Genomic DNA, 18,006 nt, shown 5'->3' with positions numbered 1-18,006 from the left:
GCATCACGTCAGCTTCCAGCCAAGTCGGCCTGGCTGCCGCTGTGATGTTGAGAGATCTTCTAATACATTTTTTCCACTTCTCATAAACTTGCAGAAAATGAAATAAAACAAAAGATATTCAGTCCCTTAAATGTCTCTATTTTTAACCAAGAGTATATCTGAGGGCATCATCTAATCACTAAGTATGTAATTATTGTCTGGAGATAAAAGAATGTCAATGTGATCTACCAAGCATGATCAATTTATGTTTAAGCCAAAATATACATAATAGAGCTTTATGTTCCTGAATAATTTAAAATACATAAGTACTCAAAAAAAGCACCACTTTTGTATATCAATCCTTTACCTTGAAGCAACCCATCCAAAACTATCTTGAATATTTTGTAGAGGGGAGAAGAGTAGAAATACGCAGGTACCATTAATTTGCAAAATATTGGCAAGACTTTTTTTTCATTATAATCAAATATACGTAATAGATTTACCACTGTGACCACTTTCAGTGTACAGTTTGGTGGCATTGAGAATATTCACCTTGTTGGACAACCATCTCCACCATCCAGCTCCCGAACTTCTCATCTCCCCAAACTAAAACTCATTAAATAACTCCCCATTCCCTCCCCAGCTCCCAGCCCCTGGCAACCACCCTTCTACTTTCTGTCCATATGAATATGATGACTCTAGGTCCTGGTGTAAGTGGAAGCATGCAACATTTGTCCTTTTATGACTGGCTTATTTCACTTAGTATCATGTCTCCAAGATTCACCCTTCCATGTTGTAGCCTGTGTTGGAATTTCCTTCTTTTTTAAGGCTGGATAATATTCCGTTATATGTCTGAATCATATCAAAATAACTTTCTTTCATTTAGTCAGGCATGGGAAAATGTGGTAGGAACTATCTGTACTTTCATAGACATTCAGCCAATTTGCTGACGAAAGCCCTGTACCCCATAGACCAGACGGAGCGGAGTCAGATGGGCTCATAAGAAACTGGCATTTGATCAAAGACTTGAAAGAGGTGAGGGAGAGGAGGATGGAGAGGAGACTTTTGAAGCAGGGGTAACATAGCACCAGTGCAAAGGCCCTGAGGCAGGCACTGTGAGGCTTTGTAATGTTGAAGGACCGCAAACAACAGAGTGAGACATAACAATGTAGTGTTATGGTCCATGGAACATAGAGCCTGTGCTCTCCATAGTCATATCTTTGAATCCCCAAATTCCAGTGATACTGAGGTCATAGTCACTTCCCTATTCTAAAAACCCAAACTGGCTTTGTTTGTTGCCCATATTTTGTGTTTTGGATATAGACATCAGAAGCTATACATAATGTCCCCAGCAATTTTCCCTAATTATTTTCTTCTCTGTTACTGGGCACTTCCCACACTGTTCTTTTTTTCCATTTTTTTAATGCTCTTTTCCATGGCAACTCATTTCACAATTAAGAGCATGTATACTTATTTCTAATGCCTTTTTTGACTATAAAAGTAATATATACTTATTATAGAAAACTGGATCATATAGAAATGAAATCGTATCAAATAAAACTATCTATACTCTCATCACCCAGAGACAACCATGGTTAATACTGATTTGCTATGTTTCTCTACAGTTTTTTTTTTTAAGGCATATGAATATATTTTTATGGAGTTGAGGTCATATGGTATAACATTAAATTATGAGCATTTTCACATGTCATTTAAATTTTATCAAAAACATCTAAAAATGTTTTAATTTCTGCATGATGTTCCATCGTAAGTATGTATCACAAACTGTTCAACAATTTGGCTGTTCAAATTGTATTGTGATAAATATCCTCATATGTGAGTCTTTGCATTTCTGACCAGGAATAAAGCATAAAAGGAAATTTATGGAATCAAAGGCTGTTAACAGTTTTAAGGTTGTTTTTTTTTTTTAAGATTTTGTTTATTTATTTGATGGAGAGTGACCCAGCAAGAGAGGGAACACAAGCAGGGTGAGTGGGAGAGGGAGAAGCAGACTCCCTGCTGAACAAGGAGCCCAATATGGGGCTCAATCCCAGGACTCTGGGATCATAAGCTGAGCCAAAAGCAGGCACTTAATGACTGAGCCACCCAGGTGCCCCAATTTTAAGTCTTTTGATTTGTATTGCAAAATTATTTTCCAAAAAGTTTGTAACAACTTATACTCCTCTGTAAGTGTTTTAAGGAGGTGATTTAAAACATTTTTGCTAACTTGCTAAGAGGAAATTTTTTATCATTGCTTTATTATCGCATCTAATTACTTTTCTTCATTAAACTATATAGTAATATGTAGAGATAATTGACAAATATATATGTTTTTGGTGTTGTCATTTGATTAATGAGTAGTCTGTTCAAATTAAAATTAACTCAAGAAGAAACAGATCATGTAAATAAGGCGTCTATCTATTAAAAGAAATTATAAACCATCCCACAAAGAAGACACTAGGACTAGTTAACTCAACTGGTGAATCCTACCAAACATTTGAAGAAGAACCAATACTAATTTTACACAAATGCTTCAAGAAAACCAAAGAAGAGGGACCATTTTTCAACTTACTCTGTGAAGCCAGAATTACCCCAACACAAAACTCAGAAAAATAATAATTAAACTACGCACAAATATCCCTCATCAAATACATGTAAAAGTTCTTTAAATATTTTTAACAATCAAATCCTACAGTCTATAAAAAGGAGAGTACATCACAACCAAGTGAGATTTATCCCAGGAATTCAAGGTTCGTTTAACATTCAAACCCTGATCAGTGTAATTCACAATATTAACATACCAAAAAAAGCAGAAGCCATATAGCCCAACTCAGTAGATACAGAAAGAACATTGGACAAGACCCTGACATTCAGTTACAGTTTTCAAAAAAAAAAAAACAAAAAACCCTCTATGCAAACCAGGAATGATGAGAACTGCCTCGATCTGATAAAGTCTATCAGTGGAGAAACCATCAGGTAACATCATACTTCATGATGAAAGACTGAAAGTTTCCTTACAGGATTAGACACAGAACAGGATACCCATTTTCCCCACCTCTTTTTAGCATTGTATTATAGGTTCTGGCCATTGTAATAAGGAAGAAAAAAAGAAATGAAAAGTAGATTAGAAAGGAAGAATTAAAGTGTCTTTATTAACAGACAGCATGATCATCTGTGTAGAAAATTCAGTGGTGTCTACTAAACAAGCTACTAGAACTTTTAAGAGTTTAGCAAGGTTGCAGGACACAAGGACTATATGCAAAACACAACTTTTTTTTAATATTTTTAATGGAAAATCAAAATTAAGATTAAAAAATATCACTTATCATAGCATCAAAAATATGTAGTTACCTATGGATAAATTTGACCAAAAATGTGAAAGACCTATACACTGAAACTTACAAAACATTGCTAAGGAAAGTTAAAGAAGACTTAGCAAAACAGATATATCGTATTCATGAATCCGAAGACTTAATATTTAACTGTCTGTTCTTTCCAAAGTGATCTACCCATCAAAGCAATATTTATCATGATCATACCATGCTTTTTTGCAGAAGTTGACAAGCTGGGGGCACCTGGGTGGCTCAGTTGTTAAGTGTCTGCCTTCAGCTCTGGTCATGATCCCAGAGTCTTGGGATCAAGCCGAGCATCAGGCTCCCTGCTCAGGGGGAAGCCTGCTTCTCCCTTTCCCACTCCCCCTGCTTGTTTTCCCTCTCTCGCTGTCTCTCTCTCTCTCTCTGTCAATTAAATAAATAAATAAAATCTTAAAAAAGAAAAAAGAAGAAACTAACAAGCCGATTCTAAAACATATGTAGGGGGGCGCCTGGGTGGCTCAGTGGATTAAGCCTCTGCCTTCGGCTCAGGTCATGATCTCAGTCCTGGGATCGAGCCCTGCATCGGGCTCTCTGCTCAGTAGGGAACTTGCTTCCCCCCTCCCCTCTCTCCGCCTGCCTCTCTGCCTACTTGTGATCTCTGTCAAATAAATAAATAAAATCTTTAAAAAAAAATATGTGAAAATGCAAAGGATTAAAAGTCAAATTTTGAAAACGATGCACAAAATTGGAGAACTTAAACTACCTGATTTTTAATACTAATTATAAAGCAACAGTAATCAAGACAGTGTGGTATTGGTGTAAAGATGGACATACAGGTCAACAGGACAGCATAGAGTCCAGAAATAGACCCACACATATATGGTGGAATGATTTTCAGTAAAGATGCCAAGGCAGTTAATGGGGGAAAGGATAATGTCTTCCACAAATGGAACAATTGGATTGCTAAAAAAAGAAAAAAAAAAAGGCAACTTCACGTTCAGCTCATACCACATACAAAAATTAACTTGAAATGGATTTTAAACTTAAATATAAGAATAAAAACTATAAAAATTCTGAAAGAAAACAGATCTTAGTGACCCTGGGTTAGGCAAAGTTGTCCTAAATAGGACATGAAAAGCACAATCTATAAAAACTTAAAAATGAATAACTTGAACTTCATTAAAATTAAAGCTTATTCTTCAAAAGATACCATTATTAAAATGAAAAGGCAAGCTATAGACTGAAAAAGAAATACTTGCAAAAATTACATCCAACAAAAATTTGTATTTAGAATATATAAAAGATTCTTGACACTTAATAATGGGACAACCAACCCAACAAAAATGGACCAAAGATTTGAACATATACTTCTCTAAAGAGGATATAGAGATGGCAAATACTCATATGAAAATCTATGCAACAGTGTTAGTTGAGTTTATTTTGCAAAATAAAACCACAGTGAGACAATTACTACACCTTAAAAGAATGGCTAAAATGGCCAAGTGTTGGTGAGGATGTGGAGCAATTGGAACTCTCATAAACTGCTGTTGAGAATGTTTAAGAAATAAGCACATGTCAACCATACGACCCAGCCATTCTCCTCGTAGATGTTGACTGAAGAAAAATAAAAGCGATGTCTACGTAAAGATCTATATACATGAGTGTTCTTGGCTACTTTATTTGTGATAGCCCAACACTAGAAATAACTCAAATCCCTACATCAGGTAAATGGATAAATAAACTGTGGTATATCCATGGAATGAAATACTATAAAAACGAACAGCTATTGATATGCACATGAACATGGATGAATGTCAAAATAATTATGATGAGTGAAAGAATCTAGACAGGGGGCACCTGGGTGGCTCAGTCAGTTAAGCGTTTGCCTTCAGCTCAGGTCATGACCTCAGGGTCCTGGGATCAAGCCCCGCATCAGGCTCCCTGCTAGGCAGGGTGGCTGCTTGTTCCACTCCCTCTGCCTTTGCCCCTCCTCCCTGCTCATGCTCTGTCTCTCTTTCTCTCAAATAAATAAATAAACTCTTAAAAAAAAAAAAAAGAACCTAGACCCACAAGAATACTCCATTTTAATGAAATTCTAGAAAACACAAACTGAAATTTTTGAAAGATTAATGATTATATGGGGCCAGAGGATTTGGAGAAGAACGAATTAGAGACACTGGAAAACTTTAGAGAGGAACGTGTAAGTTCATTATCTCGATGGTGGTGGTGGTTTCGTGGAAGCATACATATGCGAAAATTCATCAAGCTGTTCATCTTAAATATGTGCTTTTTGCCTGTTGTTTCTTAGTACAACTCAAAACAGGTAGGGGAGACCATATCACTCAGAACCATGCATGTCATAACACCCAGAGAGCCTGTAAGAATGTTCTAGACTATCATCACTGAATAGAACTCACTATCATGAAGCAAATGTCCAGTATGTGCACCACCCAGTACAGTCGTCAGAAGCTACTGTGGCTTTTGAATACTTGAGATGTGGCTGGTGTGACTGAGGAACTGGATTTTTAATTTAATTTTCTAAAAATATTTATTTATTCATTCATTCATTTATTTATTTGAGAGAGCGTGCACACGCTTGTGGGGAGGGGAGGAGCAGAGGGGGAGGGACAAGCAGACCCAGAGCCCAAAAAGGGGCTAGATCTCATGACCCCAAAATCATGAGTCTGATGCCTAACTGAGCCACCCAGGTACCCCTAATGTAATTTAATTTTAACCCATTTTGATTTAAATGGCCACATTCGACACATGGTTCTAGCTTAATGGAAGCTAAGCATAAATGAAAACCAACTATATCTCTGACCCTATACTGGATCCTATTAATGGAGGAGTAAAAACGCTATAAGCAGCCCAATTAGATAACTCGTGAGACTAGAATATGGATAGTGGATTAAAGTATTATATCAATGTAGATTTGTGAATTTTATAACTATACTATGGTTATACAAGAGAATATCCCTTCCCTTAGGAAGCTCACAGTGTATTGAATGAAAAAAGACCAAGATGTATGTAACTGACCTCAAGTAGTTTGGAAAGATGAGCAAACGATAAAGTAGATGGGTAGAATTTTAACAATACGCAAATCTGGATAGAGTATACGGGTGTTTCTTGTACTTATATCCTTGTATTTTTATGTTTGCTCCTTCTTGTAAATTTAAAATTGTTTCCAAATTAAAAGCTTTAAAAAAATACCTTATATGTGATTATGATATTTTAAAAAAACTTCCAGTCTTTTTGAGGGCCTGGCTGGCTTAGTTGGTGGAGCACGCAACTCTTGATCTCAGGGTTGTGAGTTTGAGCCCCACATTGGGTATAAAGATTACTTAAAAATAAAATCTTAAAAAAAAATAAAGAGTTCCAATCTTTTAAGGATATGTTATGAAGTATCTATGGACAAAATGATAGAACATCTGGGGTTTGTTTCAAAGTAACATGGAATCCTAATATAGGAGAAACAGATTGATTCTCTTGAAGCTGAATGTGGTGTACATGAGTTTATTATACATTTCTGTCCCTTTTTGTGTACGTTTAACATGCCATGACTTTAAATTGGGAAGAATTGGCATTCACTCAATGTTTTTCCTTTTAAGGATATTGTGTGCCTTTCTCTTACTCATTTTGTTTCCTATGGTACTGGCTGGGAAAGCTCATTTATACCAAATGTTTCATTTTGAAAGTGATATCCTTAGGTCACGTATTCCTTAATGCAATAAAAATCCTCATCACAACAAAAATATTTCTTTTATGACCCCGTCAGTGGCCAACTATTTCGAGCAATTTTAAGCAGTGGGTCCAATTCCCATGAGAGCAAAAAACTTTGATCAGACCCCTCCATAGAAGCCATTTTAATTATCTAAGAATGCTTATACAATTAAAACCCTATTATAAAAAATTCCATGTAACCTTGTTTTTTCTTGATGTTTTGGTTTGAATTAATCTAGAGATCATGTTCTCCGACTGGGAAGGCTTGAGAAAAGCTAAGTGAAGAGGAGTCCGGTGAAATAATGAGAGCAGTACTTTGCTATCGGAATATCTGTGCCGTTCACTCCAGTTTCCCAGGATCTGACTTTGTGTCCTGTCATTTGGCTCAGTGTCTGAGGGATTTAAGTGGTTTGGAGTTAGGCTTTGGGAAGATTTCATTGTTTTAATTGCATAAATTCCATAAAGCATTGAACTAAGCTCTCTCTTCCCAGCCTGTGATACAACAAACAGATGCTCCATCACACTCTTCTATTTCAACGGCTCTTACATGAACCAAGACAAGGAAAGCATCTTCACAAATTCATTTGCTGCATAAACATTTTGTAACATGCCAAGAAAGTTCTCGCTGGGGGGCCATATCTCTAAACATGGAAATAGCTTTATTGAGAGATCCCTTCATAGCAGGAGTGTTTGAGGTTACAGGAATTCATCTGTTTAGGTAAAGTGAAGACTGAATATCTCTCGGTTTTCCTGTTAGGCTTATTGTTTCGTTCATCATTATTATGATTTTTCTTTCTCCAGAGATAGACTACTGTGCCTCGTCTCGTCATGGATGCCAGCACGAGTGTGTTAACACGGATGAGTCCTATTTCTGCCGCTGCCTAAAAGGTTTTATCCTCAATCCAGACAAGAAGACCTGCAGAAGTAAGTCACCCTGGGTGTGGAAGGGCTTGTTCCCTCAATGCCCCGCTAATTTTCCTTGTCCTTGCAAGTTTTAAGCAGATTTACTTGTACTTAGCATTTGTGTTCACGAACGCTCTTCTGCCCTTGAGTTTACCTTTTGTCATCCCTGATTCTGTGATGGGGATGATTTCTAGAGACTGAATAGCCCCACAACATGTATTTGGGACTTGTCTGAGCCCAGAGACAGGAGGTAAAAGAGGTTAGTTTCTTCCCGTTATACCAGTTGAGATATCTGATGGTTGCTAAGGGGGCGGAAATTGCTGCTCTATCCTCTTTGACGTGAAGGAAGGAAAAACTATGATTCTGGGGCATCCCTGCAGGGTTCAAGAGGTACATGGTGTCAACAGGCTGAAATGAATCAGATGCTGCGTGGCAGCTGGTGCATAAGGGGGTCTAGAGTATTTCCCCAAATGGGATCTCTTTAAACCAGACTGTCCCTGAGAAACCACTAGAACGGAAGATCAACAAGGACAGAGAGGCTTCTCGCTCTCCCACTCTTGAATCCTCAGCTCCCCGAGGGCTTGGCACATGGAGGTGTAACACAAGACTTATCGAGTGGATGATTGAAGGAATGAGTAAACGGATCTCTCTGAGATTTATCATCCTGAGAAATTGTCACTGTTATTTGAATTACTCAATCTCTTCAGAAAGATGGCCCTTTTAAGGCGTACAGATTGTGAACTTTTTAAAGAAGTATTTCCGTAGTCAGTCGACACTGAATTGCTCATGTTCTCCTGGCAGTCTCGTTTACGGAACTTTCTGGAGCCCCACTTAGGGGTGTATGTTCTCATGCACTTATTCCCTTGCCTCTTCCTGGCGACATGTACAGCAGGGCTCTGCATTGCAGGCAGGACTGAATTTTCAAAAGTTTGACCATGAATTTGTCTTGAAAAAGCCCTGTGGGCTATTGAACTGAATCCAGACAGGGCCCATTCTGCTCCCAGGACATATGGACTTAGCCACTCACTCTAATAAGCATTAGACCTTGTATGGTGGGAGATGGTTGCAGAGCCCATGGTTTGAAACTGAGCCTCTCTCAAAAGAGGTAATTCCCACAGTCTTGCCTAGATCCAAGCCCTGGAAACATTTGAGCATTATATAAGAATCTGCACTGAGAGCATTCAGAATGTGAAAACAGTTAGGTGGAGTATTTTCCATTAGACCACACATGCGTTCATTATGGTGAAGGGCCAACTTTTCTGGCCAGGCCACTCCTCTCTGCTGTTTACACCTTTTTCTAGGGATAAGTGTGTCCGTGGCTAACTATACCCAGGGAAGATCAGTCCCGGGTGGACTCCTTCGCAGACCAAAAGTTCTTATGTAGGGGATCATTAGATCTGGTTCAACTCAGGCCCACGTTGTGGTTGCCAGCTTCGTGTGTGTTACTAATGGAGGGAAAAGGGAACAAGTTAGAGATACCGCCATCAGTACAGAGGAATTTGCTTGAAGCTATCATCTCTTATTTATTTATTTGAGAGAGGAGAGAGAGAGAGCAAGCAAGCGCGAGTGGGAGAGGGAGAGAGAATCTCAAGCAGATTTACACTGAGTATGGAACCCTGAGATCATGACCTGAGCTAAAAGCAAGAGTCGGCCACTTAGCTGACCACACCACCCAGGAGCCCCTGAAGCTCTGCGTCTCTTATCAATCATCTAGGATTCCTTCAACCTCTGCCGCTCCCCCACGTCCTGCCTGGAGAGTGACTCGGAGTAAGAGGAGGGTCTAAGGTGGTGGACACATGCATTGTCATCAGGCGAGGAGGGCGGTCAAGAACAGAAGCGCGAGTGGAGAGGAGGTGACCGTGGGGAGTAGTCTGACCACCACAGAGGTGCCCACAGATGGGCCTGTTTCCAGGCTGTGGCCCAGTCCAGAGTCTCTAATGCTGGCTCATTCCTGTTTAGCAATTGCAGCTCTATTTTCTCTAGCCAGGTGTCCTGCTTTTTCATCCAGGAAAAATGGAATTTGTTTCTAAAACCCCATATCCTCACCAGTCCTTCTCCCAACACCCTCCCTCATTGTTACATTTTCCATTGTCTGTGCAGACCCAGCCCTGGGCTCGGGAGGTCAGCCTCTCCCCTGACTGAATGTTTGCACTCTGTCTATTATGGCAGACAGCTGTTAATGGAAGTAAGCGCTCCCTGTCTCTCTGGGGCATTATGTGGAAGAAGGAAACAAGAAATTCAATTTAAATCTGGAGTTTGTTATTAGGAGTTTGAAGATCTAAACAGCATTATGGACCTCGAGCTCAGGGTACAGCCATTTGCATTTAATTGATGGTGGATGGATATGGGCGATTTTCAAATCTAATAAGAAATCTGTTTTTCCAAGGAATTTGATGTCATCCAATTAAGGTGGAAAACAAAGTTCTGTTCAAGACAGAATCCTACTGAAGAAAACTCTCTTGGCTGGGCTTTCTTCTTCCTCCTCATCTGGGCCCAATTCCTTTTTCTAGAAAGTACCGTCATCATTTTAAAGCATAAATTATTAAGGCGGTGGTGCAAAGCGCAGAAACTGGGACTGGCCTGGCTGTTGAGGTGGGGCCTGCGGGTAGAATCCTTTGTGGGTATGATCTGTGTGCTGGGCTCCAGGATGGCTCATGCTGGCACCAAGGCTGTGCTCGCCGTTGCTCAGAGACATCATACTTGAAGAGCTGGGATGGCGTCCACGGGTTGGACAGAGCTGGGAGATGTGATGGCTGGTCTTAGCCATGTCACTCATACTGCTCCTACGACCCTGAACATACTACTCTCTTTCTCTGGACCTGGATTTGCTAAACCAAAGGACATCCTGCTTTAACATCTGGTAGCCTGTACAATTTTTCTGAAATGTGCTCTCTGTGCCAGCCACTCCATGAGCATTATAATTCACCGCCTGGGGTACCCACTCTTTCATGTTTTTATGTTGTACCTTCTCAGCAAAGTCTCCAGCTTTCTTGTGAGTTGGCCCCCATGAGCTCTGTTTAAAATGTTTTGTCTGACGGTCCTGCCAACTGACCTCACATGGGCTTCACCAGGTAAAGCTACCCTCCAGCCCGGCCTGTGTGTAGCACTTACAGTTAGCGAGGAGACTGAACCAGATCTGGGCCACATAGTAGGTACTCAGTAAATACTGATGAAGTGATGCACATGTGAAGAAATGTAACTCAAGCACGTAAAGAAGGCCAAGATCCACGGTTAAACCTTTGCAGTCAGGAACCCTTTGGAGAAGAGCTGCCTTGCTGTTTGCCAGATCGCTGAGTGATAACATCTTTAAGACTCTGAATGATTTTCAGTTTAATTATTTCATATGTAAATCTTTCCTAAAAATAATGCTGGGGGGAGTGCCTGGGTGGCTCAGACGGTTGAGTGTCTGACTCTTGATTTTGGCTCTGGTCAGAATCTCAGGGTCCTCTCATGGCTCAGCAGGGAGCCTGCTTGAGATTCTCTTCCTCTCCATTGGCCCCTCCCCCCACTTGTGTGTGGGCATGCTCTCTCTCTGTCTTGCCTCTCTTTCAAATAAGTAAATAAATCCTTAAAAAATGAGAGAGAGAGAGAGAGAGATTGCTGGTTTTTAAGAAATTGTGATAAAATATACATAACATAAAAATGACCGTTGTAAACATTTTTAAGTGTACACTTCAGTGGCATTAAGAACGTTCCCATTATTGTGCAATCATCCTTAAACTACAGAACTTTTTCATCTCTCCAGATTATACCCATTAAACAATGACTCTCCATTCCTATCTCCGCCTCCCAGCTCCTGGCAACCACCATTCGATTTTCCATGTCTCTGAATTCGCCTGTTCGAGTTACCTCATATAAGTGGAATCATATAATATTTGTCCTTTTGTGTCTGACTTATTTCACGTCCCATAATGCCTTCAGGCATCATCCACAATGTAGCATATCTCAGAATTTCCTTCCTTTTTGAGGCTGAATTCAAGTCCCTGCTTTTGATTCTTTTGGGTAAATACCCACAAGTAGAATAATTCTCTATTTAATTTTTTGAGGAAACTCCATACTGCTTTCCATAGTGGCTGAATGCTGGCTTTTTAAAATAGCATTTACCGAAAACAATTTGACCTTTCTTTGAATGTGTTAGGAAATGATTCCTGCAGACCCTCGGCTATGTGGCCCCAGACTATAGGGCTCTTTGTACTCTGTGTCTCTTTGCTTGGTTGTTTTTTTTTTTTTTTTTGGTCTGTTTGTATGTGGCCAATGTTTTATTGACAGGCCCCTTTTTCCTCACTGAAGATCCTTGCTTGTTTCCCAGCATTCAGTTCTGTTCCACACAGGTAAGGTTGTTGATGAGTTCCGGGCTGAAACCATGCTCAGCTCCCCTCACACAGAAGCGATGAGTTACGGAGTGTGCCAAGGGGTCAATGACGCTTGTGGTGGTTTCTCTCCTCTCAGGGCATTCCCTGCGTGTGGAGAGAATGCTCTCTGTGTGCTCCGTCTGCAGCCACTTCTGCTCAAACTCTGTGCCCTTAGAAAGTTCCACCCACCAGTCACCTGGGAGGATGCATCATAGCCCCTTGAAGGGATGGTTGCCAGGCTGGCTTAGATCAGTCATGACTCATGCCTTGGGGGTCAGGGTTCAGTGCCAAGAAGACAGGGAAATGGTTGTTGTCAAGGCAACCAGCAGTGTCTACTGAAAGAAAGAACAATGAGTTAGACAGCTTCAGTTCAGCCACTAATGTGACATTCTTCCAACACCAGTCTCATGAAGGCCCTCCATGAGGTCATTTGATTTCCCTGTTCTCCATCTCCCCTATAACCTGCTCTTTGTGAGGTCCTGTGATTCAGACATTTTCTACCAGGAAATGAAATGCTCTTTGGCTCCCAGTTATGATGCCACTCCCACCTAAGGGCAGAAACTGAGCTTGAATTGGGACAAATGTCTATACAGGACACAACTGCCACAACTCGGGGCAGCATCAGATGTGTCTTCTCCACTCTTTTGATATGGAGGCCACCATGATCTCACGTAGAGCGAGCTTAAGCCTTTGGACCCTTCTCAATGTAACTGCCCTCTCCTGCCTCCCCTAGAGAGCTGGATGTATTTTGCGCGATGAACTTTTGTTGGCTCCGCCTTGTGCTGTTCAATCTCATTGTCAGATATCATTGCTTTGAGCCCTAGTGATCAGGTTAACTGGAAGAAAAGACTAACTAGATTTTCTGGGTGTTTCTTTCTTGTGAAGGGACAGGCTAGGGATTATGGTCCTCAACTCATTTCACCAGCCTTTGGTCATCAAAAGGCAGAAAGACCCAAGCTGGAGGAATCCAGACTTCTGATCCCAGGTTCTCCTTCAAACCAGCTCCCGGAGAGCAAGAGCTGTCTTCTCTGTCCTGTAGAGCGCCTTGTTTACTGAGTATGTGCCGTGAGGGGCTGACCGCACAGCCATGGGAGAAGCTCAGAACCTTCAGGAGAGTCTGCCCTTTCTGCCCTCAGGGATCAACTACTGTGCCCTGAACAAACCAGGCTGTGAGCACGAATGCATCAACACGGAGGAAGGCTACTACTGTCGCTGCCGCCGGGGCTACACCCTGGACCCCAATGGCAAGACTTGCAGCCGTGAGTGTGCTGGAGTGGGCGGTTCGGATGGGAGGGCGTGGTTCACACGTATTCCCCGGGGCTCGCTTCTGAAGCTGCTAGGTCTCCTAAGGGCCTGATGGTCCGACAGGCTTACCTTTCCTTGCCTCAGTTTCATCATCCATAAAATGGGACATGCTACCCACCTCCAGGATCGGGTTATGAGGATTAAAAGAATCAATACGTATAAAGCACTTAGAAAAGTGCTGCTAAATATCCACAATAGCCAAACTAAGGGAAGAGCCCATCCATGGACAGATGAATGGGTAAAGAAGGTGGGGTATGTATACACCATGGAATATTACTCGGCCATCAAGAAAAATGAAATCTTGTCATTTGCAACGATGTGGATGGAACTAGAGGGTATTATGCTAAGCAAAATAAGCCAAATATGTCATAAGAGATAAGCAAAATATGTCAATCAGAGAAAGACAATTATCATATGATCTCACTCATAATTGGAACTTAAGAAACAAAACAGAGGATCATAGAGGAAGGGAGAGAAAAATGAAACAAGACTAAATCAGAGAGGGAGACAAAACATAACAGACTCTTAATCATAGGAAACAAATAGGGTTGCAGGAGGGGAGGGGGGTAAGGGGATGGGGTAACTGGGTGATGGACTTTAAGGAGGGCATGTGGTATAATGAGCACTGGGCATCATAGAAGACTGATGAGTCACTGAACTCTACCTCTGAAACCAATAATACACCATGTGTTAATTGATTGAATTTAAATTAAAAAAAATAAAAGTGCTGCTAAAACATCTGCACAAAAGCCCTGGTTGGACGGTCTGGTTACCCTTAATTTTCAGAGTAGGAAACTGAGGAAATGTTTCAAATTGCTACTAAATATTAATGAGCGCTCAATAAATATCAGCTAATATTAGTCTTCGCTGTTGAGAGCGCTGATTAAGCCAGACCTGCTGGAATCTAAAATCCAAGCACGACTACCTACCAGACATGTGTTCCCAGGCAAGGTATGTAACTTTGCTAAGCCTTGATTTTCCCAACTGTTTAAAGAAGTGACAGTAGTAGCAGTAATGATGTGCTTGAGTTTTTAAGGGGAATAAGCAGGACCATTTCAGTCTCTTAGCCTGGGCCTGGCACAAGGAAAACACAATGAAAGATCATCATTCATTATGACCACGGAGCCTGGGAGAGTGACCAGTGTGGCTGCAGGCTAGGACAAGGGGCCAAAAGGGACAGACCTCAGAAAGTACGTGGGCTACCACAGAGCTGGTCTGAGGGCGGAGCTGGGAAATATGGGACTTTTTGTGAAGCCTTTCTTAATTTTCTTGTGTAAGAGGCACAACAAATCTCCATTTGGTGATGTAAATGCATGGAAACTTGCAGGCTTTGCCAGCTGGAAGGTTCCATCATGGTTTATGAGGCACAGTCTCCACTGGTCCAGGCCAGTGGGGGGTTGGGGCTCATGAGCGCTGCCGTGGGGGCCTGTGACCCTGCTCCACTGGGAGAGGGGCTCCGTGACATGGCCCGGCACAGAAGGGGCCCTTTGTGCGGCTCTCTACCCGGCAGGCTGCACATCTGCTCCGGCTTTGTGGACAGAGCGAGATTGTGAATGAGAACAGAGCAGCTGTTGAACATTTGGACCTCAGACTGCCAGAAGGGGAAATTTCACAGATGAAGTATTAGGTATAGAGCAATCCTCAGGAAAACTTGTGCCCCTTCAGTCTGTAGAGGGAACAAAGTGCCTCCAGTAGGCTTTCTAAGGACTGATCTCGGAGGTCAAAGAACTTTTGAACCAGAAAGTTAGTGCTGCTCTGCACTTGCCTCTGGAAATCTCCGAGTCCTACTGAGAAGCCTGTGGGGAGCAGGGGATGCCCTGGTAAAGATGGATCTGGGTACATTCTGCCTTCTTCCAGGAGTGAGGGGTCAGCCAGCTGACCGCCCTGGCAAGTGTCCCAGGACAGACCTGGCACAACCTGATGGAGCCCACCTAGAGCCCTAGGGGCCATGCCTGTTCCTCTCTCCCAGCCTGCCTTGAGGGAACCTAGCAGGGCTCAGAATGGGCCCCAGAAGAGAATGGGCCATACTGTCTCTTGGATCAAATAAGAAAGACCGCTTTGCTTCAAGAGAGTATAAACCAAACCATTTCTTCCTAGGAGTTCTCAAAGAAGGCCATGGTAACCTGTTCCCCTTAAGTACTCAGGGAGCCCCAGCCCTAATGACAGCAAGCCCTTATGAGGTGCATACTCCTTGAGGCTGTGGTGAGTCCTTTCCAGGCACCCACTCACTCTATCCTCACTGTAGCCATAGGAGACATCTACAGCCTTATCCCTATTCAAAGACAAGAAAACTATGGCACCAAAGGATTAAGTAACTTTCCCAGCGTCCCATGACTGGTTCACGGTGGAACCAAGATGTGAATCCGGGCTTCTGGCCCCTGAGATCTTGCAAGAGTTTGCAGTAGGCGCATCCAATAGTGGAATGTTCCAGAAGGCACCATCCTGGGCCCTTCTGCGGAGCCAGAGGCCCGGCACAAGGCCTTCAATGTGTCTCCAGTCCCTGGATATGCGTTTTCTCCATCAAGGAAATCTGGGAGGCAGCCTGTGGGGCTGTCTGTGGGAGCCGCTCACCACAGCTCTGTGTTCACTGTCCTTTACTGCTCACTGCCCAGCGGGGCCAGCTGTGCTGGGCTCGGGCGCCAGGATCGGCCACACAGGCAGCCTGTGGCTCTGGGTTGTTTCCTGCATCTGGGTGTCCTGGGTAGGGGGGATGAAAACACTTTTTCTGTGTCATTTTCAGAGAAAAATGAAACTTTACCATTAGTTCTTTCCCAGCAATACTTAGTAAGCTTCCCCTCAGTGATTACCCTGTGCCAGCTCTAGTCTGAGGGCCGTACCTGTGTCAGGTCTTCTCCTCACCACGTTCCTCTAAGAAAGCAGCCGTCGTCATCCCCACTTCTCAGGTGGGGAAGCCCAGCATTGCCTGGCTAGGAAGTGGTATCAGTGGGATTTCAGCCCAGCTCGTGTGACGCCACCGCCCTCATTCTTAAGCTGTGTGGCTTTGGGCAGGCAGCTGGGCCTCCCTGAACCTCGATTTCCTCTCTGAGATAGGACTCACACCTGCCTGTGGCCCTGGGGACTGTAGATGAGGGCGCCAAGGCCCTGGCACAAAGTGCTGCTGTCACTAACCCTAACACGGGAGGTGTAGACACTTCACTCCTCAAGCACAGAAATGCGAGAACGAACAAACAAGGCTGAATTTCCAGAGGCCCGTTGCACCAGGTGGAATGGAACCTTCCAGCAGTGCTCTTTGTAATGCCAATGAAGTCAATAGCTCCTAGGACCCCATCCCTCCACCCCCACACAGGCGTAGGTGTTTTTAATGCCCGCAGCTGGTGAGCCTTATTGTCGGGTTATTTTGTGTTTTCCTGTGTGACAAATGCAGGAGTGGATCACTGTGCACAGCAGGAGCATGGCTGTGAGCAACTGTGTCTGAACACGGAGGATTCCTACGTCTGCCAGTGCTCGGAAGGCTTCCTCATCAACGAGGACCTCAAGACCTGCTCTAGTAAGCCCCCCCGCTATGCTTCTCTTCTGTGGAAAATCTTTGCAATGGGAGTGAAAAACATGGCCGCCTCAGAGGAGGGTGGTTCAGGGCCCTCCTGGTCCTCTGGCCTTTTCTGTGCTCTGGGGACTGATGGTGGCGGACGTCCGGGGGCTGCATGCCCTTGAGGGGTGGGGGAGCAGACTGCATGACTTTGTGGGGTGAGCGGGGGGAGACAGACAACATGGGGGTCCCTTGATGGCCATCCTCAGGAGCCCAGAGCCTTCAAGCCCATCTCACCTGGCTGTCTGGCTTTGCAGGGGCGGATTATTGCTTGCTGAGCGACCACGGTTGTGAATACGCCTGCGTCAACACAGACCGGTCCTTTGCTTGTCAGTGTCCCGAGGGACATGCGCTCCGAGGGGACGGGAAGACCTGTGCCAGTGAGTGCTCTGGGTCCGGCGACAAGTGGGACTTGGCACAGGCCAGCTGTGGGTAGAGCGCAGAGCCAGGCAGGGTTTTGCTGGGCCTGTGCGAGTGGGCATTAAAGGCCTCGTTCAGTGATTTGAGCCCTAGTGCTTCTCCCCACTGTGGAGTCCCCCTTGTGGGGAAACCGCAGCTCAGGTTGAGTCAGGAGTCTAAGGCTCCCTCTGTTAAAGGAGTGGGTCCCAGCTTTGGTCTGTGGGACTCCATAGAAGTCAGTCTTGGGAGAAGGGGAGGCTCCTGAGAAAACTTCCTTCCCCCAACCACATAATCTGTCAGCAGATGGAGAGGTTGACAGTGATGATTCCTGAGCACATATATCCTTGCAGCTAGCCCCAATTCCTGTTCCATTAATTAATTAATTAATTATCTAAAAAAAGATTTTTAATTTATTTCTTTGACAGAGACAGAGAGAGACAGTGAGAGAGGGAATATAAGCAGGGGGGGAGTGGGAGAGGGAGAATCA

General features: G+C 43.3%; 1 protein-coding gene across 1 annotated transcript in view; it reads left to right on the top strand.

The window, feature by feature from the left end:
• LOC111146598 (matrilin 2) overlaps positions 1 to 18,006 on the top strand; it is a 120,508-nt gene that overhangs the window by 75,419 nt on the left and 27,083 nt on the right. Inside the window, exons 7-10 of the mRNA XM_022502221.1 lie at positions 7,815 to 7,937; positions 13,405 to 13,527; positions 16,959 to 17,081; positions 17,378 to 17,500. Coding sequence (XP_022357929.1) covers positions 7,815 to 7,937; positions 13,405 to 13,527; positions 16,959 to 17,081; positions 17,378 to 17,500 — 492 coding nt within the window. The remainder of the gene's footprint in view (positions 1 to 7,814; positions 7,938 to 13,404; positions 13,528 to 16,958; positions 17,082 to 17,377; positions 17,501 to 18,006) is intronic.

The sequence above is a fragment of the Enhydra lutris genome, unplaced genomic scaffold (assembly GCF_002288905.1).
Source record: "Enhydra lutris kenyoni isolate GAN:26980312 unplaced genomic scaffold, ASM228890v2 scaffoldscaffold14, whole genome shotgun sequence".
Lineage (NCBI taxonomy): Eukaryota > Metazoa > Chordata > Mammalia > Carnivora > Mustelidae > Enhydra > Enhydra lutris.
This window is presented reverse-complemented; position numbering and strand designations above follow the sequence as displayed.